This window comes from Phaethon lepturus, unplaced genomic scaffold (genome assembly GCF_000687285.1).
Source record: "Phaethon lepturus isolate BGI_N335 unplaced genomic scaffold, ASM68728v1 scaffold12596, whole genome shotgun sequence".
Lineage (NCBI taxonomy): Eukaryota > Metazoa > Chordata > Aves > Phaethontiformes > Phaethontidae > Phaethon > Phaethon lepturus.
In genome coordinates, this window is record NW_010546974.1 from 1 (window position 1) to 12,040 (window position 12,040).

General features: G+C 37.4%; 1 protein-coding gene across 1 annotated transcript in view; it reads right to left on the bottom strand.

Annotated features, from left to right (window-relative positions):
• Positions 1-905: 905 nt before the first annotated feature.
• The window catches only part of LOC104622643 (superkiller viralicidic activity 2-like 2), a gene marked incomplete at its 3' end in the record, with an annotated part of 11,333 nt that continues 198 nt past the window's right edge, over positions 906-12,040 (bottom strand). Inside the window, exons 2-12 of the mRNA XM_010289488.1 lie at positions 11,610-11,741; positions 9,954-10,020; positions 7,724-7,786; positions 7,153-7,265; positions 6,171-6,345; positions 5,097-5,187; positions 4,613-4,737; positions 3,344-3,442; positions 2,453-2,555; positions 2,184-2,315; positions 906-985 (exon numbers count right to left, since the gene is read on the bottom strand). Coding sequence (XP_010287790.1) covers positions 906-985; positions 2,184-2,315; positions 2,453-2,555; positions 3,344-3,442; positions 4,613-4,737; positions 5,097-5,187; positions 6,171-6,345; positions 7,153-7,265; positions 7,724-7,786; positions 9,954-10,020; positions 11,610-11,741 — 1,180 coding nt within the window. The remainder of the gene's footprint in view (positions 986-2,183; positions 2,316-2,452; positions 2,556-3,343; positions 3,443-4,612; positions 4,738-5,096; positions 5,188-6,170; positions 6,346-7,152; positions 7,266-7,723; positions 7,787-9,953; positions 10,021-11,609; positions 11,742-12,040) is intronic.

The window sequence follows — 12,040 nt, forward strand, 5'->3', positions numbered from 1 at the left end:
ACAACGTGTGATGAACTGACCGCAATCCCCACTCCCCAACCCCTGTGCCACTTTGGGGGAGGAGATGGAGAAAATCGGGAGTGAATTTGAGCCCGGGAAGAAGGGAGGGGTGGGTTGAAGGTGTTTTTAAGATTTGGTTTTAGTTCTCATTACCCTACTCTAATTTGGTTGCCAATAAATTAAACTAACTTCCCCAAGTCAAGTCTGTTTTGCCCATGTCGATAATTCCTGAATAATGTCTCCTTGTCCTAATCTCAACCCACAGGCTCTTAGTTACATTTTCTCCTCTGTCCGGCTGAAAAAGGGAGTGAGAGAGTGGCTTTGGTGGGCACCTGGCATCCAGCCAAGTTCAACCCACGACAGGAGTGTAGAAAGAAATTACAGTTGTAGTATTTGTTGCAAAAGTAAATCCTGTAATACTCTGTCCACTTAGAAGCTTGTATGTTCCCCTGTAAAGACAGTCACTATCCTTAGTCATTATACAATAAATTAGAACACAGATGCATCAATTCAACCTTTTAAAAGGCTCAGTATTCAATACCTGATAAAGTGCATACTGCATTCTCCTTTGAACTGTTTTCCAGACAGTTTTAACCGAGATATATCTCTTTACAAGCCCTTATATTTACTTAAAAACATACTTATAAAAAAAATAAACACAGGGTCAGAACTCCATATGTCATTCATTTTGGCATATGTCATTTGCTGGAATCACAACTGGAAGGAATCCTAATCACTGAGTCCTACTTCACAATGCCAAGAAGGAATGCAAGACATATTAAAACCCAGGGAGATGAATGAGAATATCCAGTTTATGATTTCTGTACCCACCACAAAATACCCACAGTCTCAAAAGCTGCAGAAAACAGAAGAGCAGCAACTACCCCTATTCAATCTCCACTCACCTGAGGAAGCTTTTTATCTTCATCTGACAGACAATCAATTGCATTATTGAACACTTCTTCAACCATCTTCTTTTCTTCATCTAAGGCAGCAATTTTTAAGTTATTACAAAATCGAGAAGGCTAACATCATATGTAAATAAAGTGTTTACCACATTCTAATATTTATGAAGGTTTACAATAAAAATAGCATGGAAGTCTGTGAAGTCTCCACAAAACCACCCACATCGGGTCAGACAATCAAGACTTGAATGTGAGCCTGAAGGAGCCTAACAGTAACCAGAAGATGCTCAGGGAAAAGGAAAACAAAACAAACGTGGCAGCACAATATAAACTTCAGCTATTTCCAAGTTTGGGATTTCTCAGATTTGTGTACTTTCTGTCTATTTCATAAACCTCCCCATTTCTTTCCTATTTACTAGTCCCCATCTTCATGGACATAGAGGCCCTTCCTCTTCCCTGCTAATGCTCAAAGCTTCTACCCTTTCTACTTAAGTAGTACAAATATCGAGGATATATATTCAAAGGTATGACTGAAGAAAACACATAAAAATGCATCTCTGCACTTGTGTGTATTTTTTCATTTTCTGAAAGAAACTGCTGCATTGTTTTGCAACACTGCACTAGAACATGCAAAGATTGGAGGAAGTAAGCAAGCAAGAACCCTGAGCAGTTCACAAACATGAAATATGTTGATTTACAACAAATACCGTATTTTTGTTACAACTCTTAAGATTTCCAAGAAGCAATGAACTTAAACTTATTTTCCAAGCTTGGTCTTAAACCAAAATGAAATTTTGTTTGCCTTTTGGTTTTTTCTTTGAGAAGGGGGAGGAAGGAAAGAAAGAAAACCTTCTTGAATAGTTGGGAAAGAACAGTCTAGTGGTTTGTTACATAGTTGACTTTGAGAGAATACTAATTTTTCTAACGGACATAACATGAAAATTTTGGGAAATACATTTGTTATGATCAGTCTTCTCCCATTATAGATAGAATTTTCTAGGAACTCTTGTGCTATTATTAGAGTGAACAAGATTTTGGAGAAAGAAAGAAGGAAAGTTTAAAACAGAGGAACAATTCAAGACTGTCATGGCCAAGTATTCTTTGTGCAGTTTCCTATGGAAAAGATCCTGATGTACCAGCATAGTAAATGAAAAAGCAATACATATTTTTCATTTGTTTTTACACAAAAAGTCCCAAAGGAAATCCAAGTATGTAACCAGACTAACATTTCACATCTAACTACAATTGTGAACACAACTATATTTTATTTATTTGTACCTGTATTGAAATCTAACTTTGTCATCTGAAGTGCGTAGGCTTCACAGTCTTTCTTACTGAAGCTGAAAATAATCACAGGTTGGAAATTCCTTTCCATGATCATCTTCACAATCTTAAAAACATTTGAAGGACCTGCAGAGAGATTACATTAATTTAAATGTAATTTTAGCAATAAACTATCATATGGAATAATCGAGGCACAAGCACAGCTTGCATACAACTTTGTTGTATTATACAAAAAGTTAGTTGGTAATGGCATTCAAACTTACCTTTTGTTCCTCCTTTCCTGCCTTTCTGGTCCCCTTTTGCTAAGTCTCCTGCATCTCTAAGCACTTGCATTGCTGTATTAAAATTATCTTCTCTGAAATCTCCCTAGATACAAAACACAACCTTTGTAAGCCATTACTTCTTACATAGCCCACTTAAAAATACTTAGTGCTTTGCATAGCCAGTACCATTACCTCATATTTACAGGCTGAAGGAAAAAAAAAACAATGCATAAGCTAGCAAGTGAGTTTACTAGGTCAGCAGCACAGCTCAGAATTATTTTGGTGTCTCTGAAGTTATTGCTCATTGTTCTATCCACCACACTATCAGCCATGCTAGACCTGCTGAATCACACAATACCAAAACTGACTTTTAGGAATGTCTACATGAAACCACACTGCCCAATGAAGACCCAGCTTCAAGTGCAGAACTACTGTTTCTGGCTCTAGCTATTGCTGTGCAAGCCAAAGATTAATTTTAAATAAGTCGTTACTTCAAAATCACCTGAAAACACACAAATATTTTGCCCCCTCAACCAAACTAAAATTTAAATGCTAATACTTTTTCTTTTGAGTGAGAAACAGTACAAGAAACATCAGCTATTTTGCAGATTTACAGAAAGCAGCATGCACTTTAGAAACAATGCAAGGATGAGGGCACTTAAGACATCTCAGCAAAGTATTACTCAGCTGACTACATGACATCAGATAATAAAACCAATCTCTTCTACAAGAATCCAAAGTCTAACATCAATTCAGAGATCATTGTTACCCATTTGTACTTCATTTTAACACAAATATCCTTTGTATAGCCAACCCAAATTTTGCAAGAGATCAAGCTTGTGACTGATATGCAAGGAAAAAGATCTTTCAAACAAACTGAATATTCCTTACATTTTCATCAACAACCAGATGGAGTCCATCTCCTCCTGCTGGGAATATATAATGCTGCAGTGGAGTCGGTCGATAGTCGGTGTAAATCACATGACAAGGCTATAAAGAAAGAACAGCATACACATAAATATTTAATGGTTCTAATTGCATTGTAAGAATACTTGCTTGATGGAAAATCCAATACATTACTAGTAAAATGCATCTTTCTAAAAGCCAGAAAGTACGATTCACAGAAACTAAGATAAGACATTTTCTTTCCTGAATATGGATTTTGTACTAATGACACTGCTTAAGAAAATGAAAGTTTGCAAATCCTTTAGAAGAACACAAGTTGGCTACAAAAATTCTTTCTCATGAACACAAAAAGTAAGGACAGGTAGTACTTCCTTCTGTATTATTACATAGACCCAAAATCCTAACACCTTTGAAAACCAAAGGAAAAAGTGTTAATTTCTATTTTGTAAAAAAGCCTACAGTATTTCTTACACCACCTAAAAAAGCACACGGTAGACTTTAAAAAATATTTAAAGTTTTAATGCATCGAGAAAGCTTGGTTAGAAAAATAAAAAACAAAACAAAACATTAAATATTTAAGTCAATCTGCTGTAAAAAAAAAAATCAGTGTTCTGCAAAACAAAGTCAAGGTTTTGTGCCAAGCCTAATCTCTTATACTACACTCCTTTCATCACAAACAACATAGGAATCAATCTCTGGGGTATTTTTAAAATCGGATCAACCTCTTGTGGATACAAACTTCCCTAATTCTTATTCCCGTATTCTTTGCTGCAAAAGCATCTCTTAAAAAAACAGAATAAAATAAACCTAATGGTAATGGGACAGGATAGATTTCTTACATTTCTTTTTTCTCTTTGTTCACATGCATATATAGTATTTTCTACGGATTTATGATCTACTTTTGTTTTTAGAGAGCTCTTCAAACAACTTCTCCAAATAACCTCTTGTCTATCAGCCCTCTGAAAATCATAGTATATTCACTGTATTTCATAAATCAGAATGTTTGTTGAAATCAGGCTGGTGTCTAAGTAACTTTAAAGAAACAGCTTTAATGTTACCATGTAGAACCAGCTGCCAGTATAGCTGCAAAAGCTAGGAGTACAACCAGAGAAGCCAGGAGTGATCTATACCATCATTTATAAGCAATAAGAAGATGACTAAAAAGACACTCAAAGGTGCAGTCCTCATCAACCAAAGAGACAGTACTATGCCACAACACAACAAGATGGAGGTATAGCACATCAGAGACATTACCTGTTTGTGAAGATGGCAGATCCATTCAGCAAACTGACGCGCATTTGGAATAGTGGCAGAAAGGAACACATAATGAACATTGTCAGGGAGTAAAATAATTGTCTCTTCCCAAACCACACCACGTTCTGAAAATGCAAGAGTCACATAGGAATTTTATGTGATTAAAGACTATTTTTCAGCTCTGAAGCCAAAGAACAGCATGCTTAAAGACAAAATAAAACAAAAACTTTAAAAAGCCTCCCCTACACAAACGGAGTATATCAAATGCCCTCAAAGTGGCTTTTGCCTTGGCAAAGAAAATGCAGACTGTAACAAACAACAACCATCTTATGTACATTCAGCAGAAAACAAAATCTGAATGATTTATGCACAAAGATGACTGACTTTAAGAGACAGAATAAAGATTTAATTCTTCAAAAGAAAAAAAATTGTTCGGGGGGGGTAAAAAGATTTATTGAAAAGAAAAGTTTTACATATAGGATACCTGAATCTCTCATGTAGTGTATTTCATCAAAAATAACCCATGCAACTTCTCGCATAACCTCAGAACCTCTGTAGAGCATACTTCTCAAAATCTAGAAAAGGAAAAAAAAAATTGAGATCCATCACATGAAATAACAACAGTCACACGTTACAGAGATGTCAGTAAGAAACTGCCAGAATTTTTGGTTCACATTTACATGGCAGCATGAAATCTTATTCTGCACAAAACTTAAAAGTATTCAAAGATTGGCTGCGAGATGCTTTCCAAGTTGATTCCAATCTAACAAACTTCATTATATGAGACACACTGGTTTCTCTGCAAGAACAGTGCAGCAACTGTTATTTTTAACATAGAAATGTTATTTTTCTTCCAGCCTCTATGTGGCAGCATATTTGTTACAGGTTTGTAGATCTACTTCTGCCAAGTCACCTTCTTCCCTCATCCTAACAGATAACTTCTCTGTGATTAAGAGGAAATCTTTTGTCAGAAATCAAGTCATCCTGTCTCTCTACCCCAATCTTGCCCTACCAGTGTTTTCTCCATAAGACTCTTTACTCCTTTGAGATAATGACATAAAAAGGAAAATTCCAACTCATGGCTGGACAGATTTGTGCAACAGAAATATGACAAAAGTGTGCAAACGGTACTTTGTTATCAAAGGTGAAAAGCTGTATATTCCTGGAGCACTAGCATCTAGCATGAACCACTCCTCCATTTTGCTTCCCTAGAACTAAATACTGAGCCTACAGGATCAGTAAGTCTCACTTTCAGTACTTCACATCTATCCAAAGAAAACTCAGTGTCTTGACTGTTCAGGAAATTGAGTTTTGCCTTTCTCCATGTGAGAATGGAAGCTCCTGACTGATAGTCCAAAAGCATGAATTTACAGAGATTTACTTAACTTTTTCAATTATCAAAAGTTAAAACATTAAAGAGAGGCATAATGAACTTTATAACATTTTCGACCCTAGTTGGGCTTATTATGATAACTTCCATGTTTTAATAGCAGACTTTCTCATTCAAAAAAGGGTAGAAGAAACCACAGACAGATCAAGAATTAATGTCTGATCTTACCTCGGTTGTCATTACCAGACAAGAAGCTGTAGGATTAATGGTGACATCACCAGTCATCAAACCAACATCCTGGAATTCTTCATACATCTCACGGTACTTCTGATTACTCAAAGCTTTAATTGGACTTGTAAATATTACACGCTGTTTCTCCCTCAAAGCCAGGGCAATTGCATACCTGTATTCAAACGTACATATTAAAGTTGTCGGGAAGACATTCAGAGCATATTACTTTCCTCTAATCTTCTGCTTAAAAAAATAGATGAAAACATATATGAAGCATTTCATCTAGATTATGAAGTTCAGTGCAATCTTAACTCAACTATGTTTGCCTCTTTGGAGAGTGACAAATCACTGACAACAACTTCACTGATTTTTATGGTTATCAAAGCACACCTAGGTTAATTTAAAAATCTAACTGTCACTGTCTTGTGACAAACTATTATTACTTGAACCCATGCTCTAATATATCTACATGTACATCTCACTTCTCTCCTCAGGTCAGCAAAGCCACTCCACTGTCAGATCAAACCCTGACAAAAACATACACTATCTTTTAAACATTTCTTGCCTGATAAACAAGTTGCAAATTAAATCAAACCAGTGCTTCTGACAAAGCAAAAAAACCCACACAAAAACCTTATTAGTTATAGCTAGGGGCTAGAAAACAAAGGTATGTTTTTCAAAATTCATGCAAATCTGTATTGCAGAAACCTTCCTTTCAATCTGTACAATAACATCTCAACAAAACCAGACTGTTTAAGAATAAAAGGTAAGCTTAAACACAAATTAAACCTTTTACTACTCATCAAACGTAATGAAAGAAGTAATTTTTATATTCAAGAGTAGTCAATTAAATTCTAACACTGATAGTCCAAACTTTGTATCAAGAAACTGAGATCCAACAGCTACTGGTGGTTCAACAAAATGACACAACAAACAACACATCATTTTCTTATTAGAGTCTATCAGAAAAAAAACTTACTCTGCACAAACAGTTTTACCAGCTGATGTATGAGCTGACACTAACACAGACTGGTTATTATCTACACAAAGAATAGCTTCTCTCTGAAAGGCGTCAAGAATAAATGGATATTCCTAAAAAGAAAGCAAGCAAAAACATTACATATTTTTAACACAGACTGTTATTTACATTTGATTAATTTTGTGACTGATCTAGTGTGCAAATTACAGGTAGAAATGAAATCCTGTATATATTTGTAACTCCAATTTATCTTAATCCAGTATTTTTCAATGACTTTGTATTTAAATTATTTAAATAATTTAACCTAATACCACACCTAAGATATTTGCTTATGTCTTGTTGTCGTATCAAATGAAAATCTTACCCTGATGACTGAGTTTTCTCTAATATACTAATTTATGAAGAAAAACTACAGTGTACAACCGAAGCTACAGCCTGATGTTGTAGAACAGGATTGAAATCACAATAGCCTATCCACCCCATTCAACCACATCATTTTACTCTACCAAATGTAAATATAAAACCACCTATCTTATGACAAAAATAAAAATAAATGCAATCTATCACATACTTTTGCAGCTTTTCCAGTTCTTGGCTTCAGACCTGTGAAGTCTTCATCTGCTGGAAGTGCAACCTATAAAAGACATTTTAAATAAAACAGTTGCGGAATTCTTGGTGTCCAGTCCAGTGACATGGCAATTTTTATTTATATATAAATGACATGAAGAGCTGGAGCAGGACTTCTAAAGCACATGAAAACAAATCTGAATTTCTATCACCCTGCGTCTACGAGGCTCATGTGTCAAGGCTTCCTTCCCTCCTCTCAGAGTTTTTCAAGCAGTATCTCTATCTTCCTGCAACTATGCTCCTTCTCTCACTTCTCTGATACTCCCTACCATCTTGTGCGAAATATTTCTGCTTCACCTACCTTGGAACATTAGCTATTCAGACCAAGACACAGTCATGGTTTCTGGCCGATGGACGTTAGAAGCAATTACTCAGTTCACATTGATAACACTCCCTTTCCCAGGAGAATTTATTTATACAGGTAAAGTTCCTGTTCCTGGCCAATATCTAACATTCATTCATACTAAATATTTAAGCTCTATTCAGTTACTAAGTGATGGCAAACCTCCACCAGACTTCTCAAGATAACAAAGAAGATATAGATACATGGGCTTTAAAACCTGTACCATCAATTATATATACAGTTTCTTCATTACAAAAGTCTAATCACACAACGTCCTTGAACGTGACCCTAATTAACTTGAGCTGGAAGTTAATTAACTGGAAGACAGCAGAGAAAATAAAATGAGCATAAAAGGAAGTTAAAATTTACATAATTTAATTCTCACAGAAAATCCTTCTGACAATCATGTTTGTATGAAGGATAATTTAAAAAAAGCTAACATTAATAGTTCTGGTTTTTTGTATCTTAAACTGTATTTATGTCTATTAACACAATTTGAAAATTGATAGTTTTCATTATTTTGCTTTTACACAAAAAAAATTTTTTTTCCTTTTTACCAAAATGTCATTTTCAATGGTAATCAGCCTTACAAGACAGCCTTTCATCCTTGAACCAGAATAGCAAAATATTTCAGTGCACTGCTACACACTTAGATCATACTATTAACAGAGACCTATTTTACCAACCAGTAGGTTTTCCTCCTCAACAGTACTCAGAATGCACTTGGTACCTTTCAAATACAGAACCCTATAAACATTATCATAGAGTCTTTCGCAATCACTCATTTTATTGCATTCACACTGCTTCTGGTAAGGTATCCCATTGATTTGCCAAGTGTATGCTCAGTGACAGATACAGACCTCAAACTCTTTACAAACATGTTCTACCTTAAACATGAAATAATGTATCTGCTTGAGGGTAGGAAGGCTCTGCAGAGGGATCTAGAGAGGCTGGATGGATGGGCTGATGCCAATGACATACAACAAGGCCAAGTAGCCAATACTGTACTTGGGTCACAACAACCCCAAGCAATGCTATAGGCCTGGGGAGGAGTGGCTGGAGAGCTGCCCAGCAGAAAAGGACCTGGGGGTGCTGGTTGACAATCAGCTGAACATGAGCCAGCAGTGTGCCCAGGTGGCCAAGAAGGCCAACAGCATCCGGGCCTGTATCAGAACTAGTGTGGCCAGCAGGAGTAGGGAAGTGATTGTGCCCCCGTACTTGGCACTGGTGATGCTGCACCTCAAATCCTGTATTCAGTTTTGGGCCCCTCACTACAAGAAGGACACTGAGTTGCTGGAGCATGTCCAGAGAAGGGCAATGAGGCTGGTGAGAGGTCTGGAGAACAAGTCTTACGAGCAGTGGCTGAGCGAACTGGGGTTGTTTAGTCTGGAGAAGAGGAGGCTAAGGGGAGACCTCATCGCTCTCTATAGTTACCTGAAAGGAGGTTGTATCGAGGTGGGTGGTCCCTTTTCCCAAGTAACAAGTGATAGGCAAGAGGAAACGGCCTCAAGTTGCACCAAAGGAGGTTCAGACTGAGTATCAAGAGAAATTTGTTGACTGAAAGGGTTATCAAGCATTTGAACAGGCTGCCCACCCAGGAAGGTGGTTGAGTCACCATCCCTGGAGGTATTTAAAAGATGTGTAAATGTGGTGGACTTGGCAGCATTAAATTAAAGTTTGGACTCTATGATCTTAAAGGTCTTTTCCAACCTAAATTGTTCTATGATATAATAAGTACAAGCACAATAACCAATATTATTATACTGGCAGTAATACATATAATTCTATGAAACAAGCCTATACTTTTCATGTGCATTTTTACTGCACTCACCTCATGTGTACAACCTTCAACAGTTTCCACAGCTTGCACCTTTACTTGAGGCATCAGGTCTGCCAGACTAAAAACATACGAGTTAGCCAAAAAGTTATTTAAAAACCCTGTTTGCTTTATAAACGCAAAAAAGTTGAGCTTCTCCTCTACTTTAACTGCAACATTAAAAAAAGGATACATGAAACAGACAGCTGGCAGAGACTACTACCGGGACTGAGAATATCTATAAGTGTTAAAATTTTGCTACTATATATATATCTACTTTAACTACTGCTTTGTAGTAATATCTTAACTTGCACCACAAACTGCACTTGGATCACGTTTACATAAAGCTTTCTGATTAAACAAGGACTTTTTTCCAATATACAACAAAGCAAAATTGAAAATCTGTATTCCTGCTACTAGTCTTGACACCAAATAACAGCAGCCTGAAGCATCCCAAGCAGCTGCCGGAGGACGAGACCCCTTCTCTCATGGCCACTAGAAGGAGCTAGTGTCTCACTGCATAGAGCAGCTAGTAAGCTACTGTGGGCAAGTATACCTCCTACTGAGACCACCAACACAGGCACTGACTTAAAATGTTGACTCTCGTTCTGTTTTGGATCTATACAGGCACCCTTTGGTTACAGTGTTCTGAGAAGTCTTCTCATGACTTTCTCACAGAAAATCTTACCTTGAACTTAAGAAAAATTACCATGTAAGACCAAATGACAATCCAGATCAGAATTCTGACAGAAATCAGTAATACATCACTCAGAGAAAAGTGTAAGAACACAGCAAGCACATCATTTTTATTTCTGTAGTAGAGTTTTCTACACTTTGACCTAGGAGGCACACACCTGCATTTGGCCTCTGTGGGTGAACTTTTATTCCATGAACCCTCCTAATCATTTTCTGAAGGAACATAAACGTCCAAGTTCCCATGAATCTCTTAAGACATACTAAGCTGAAAGGTGCCTGCTCTGTCCCTTCAGTCTGTTTTCAAAACCCCTCATAATACCTGTCATGAAGTTCTGGAAAGAAAAGAGGAAGACATGCAGATCCTAAACCACGGAAATGTCATTCCGGCTTCCCTTCAGCTGCCTTATCTCCCCAGCTGTTGGCATGTCCAAATATATGCTCCTCTCCATGTCAAATACCTGCTATTTGAGCTCAAATTTAAAAGCATGTCTGTACTTGATTCCAAATGTTTGCTGCAGTTACAATCTTACATACCTGAAAAGCTTTGTTTCTGTCTCCTTGGTCAAATTCTTCTTCCTGTATCCCATGCAAATTATGCCTTTCAGTGGCACAGTACACAAGAAGCCTGCCTCCTCCCATGTGCCTCACTGCTTACCTCTTCCTATATGCCTGAAATCACCATGATGGCTCTGACCAAGAACCACTGATCCATATGCAGTAACCACAAACACATCAACATTTCATACTGTGGTTGCCTATCTGTCCGCAATATTATTTTAAATATAACCAGTGCTCATCACTGCTGAAGCTGTACTACCAGGATGTTCTCACTTATACAGGTAATGGAAAATCAACTTCATATGCAAATTCATCTTTTTATGAAAATACTGCAAAACTACTTACATGGACTATTCACAACTGGCAATAGCTATCCAGTATATCTTGCTATGATTTAGCATTAAGCTGGGCACTTACTTAGCATCTTCTGACACAACATCTTCCAATTTTGGCTTCTTTCCCACAACAGCATCTTCAGTACTATCAAGCTCTGCTTCCCGCTTGGTCTTCCCTGTCGCATCTACTGAAGATTTTTCATCCGATCGTTTTCTGCAACGTAAAGAGACAACAAATTTAAAGTTTGCCTGTTTCATGTATGTATTTTCAGAAAAGAAATCAGGTGTCCTAGAAGCAACTGTGACCACGTTGCATTCAGGGCACAACCCGGGGAACTCCACCCACGAAAACAGCCGTGAGTTTTCAAATCACTTCCCGGATGAGCTTGCCGTCAGGTACCCGCACTCCCCAGCCGCCCACTTCGGCCGGACTGCATACAGCTTTGGGGCCAGGGATCCCAGAAAAGCGTGCCCCTTTGGGCTACACGGACTCCCCGGTCCCGAGGGGGTTCA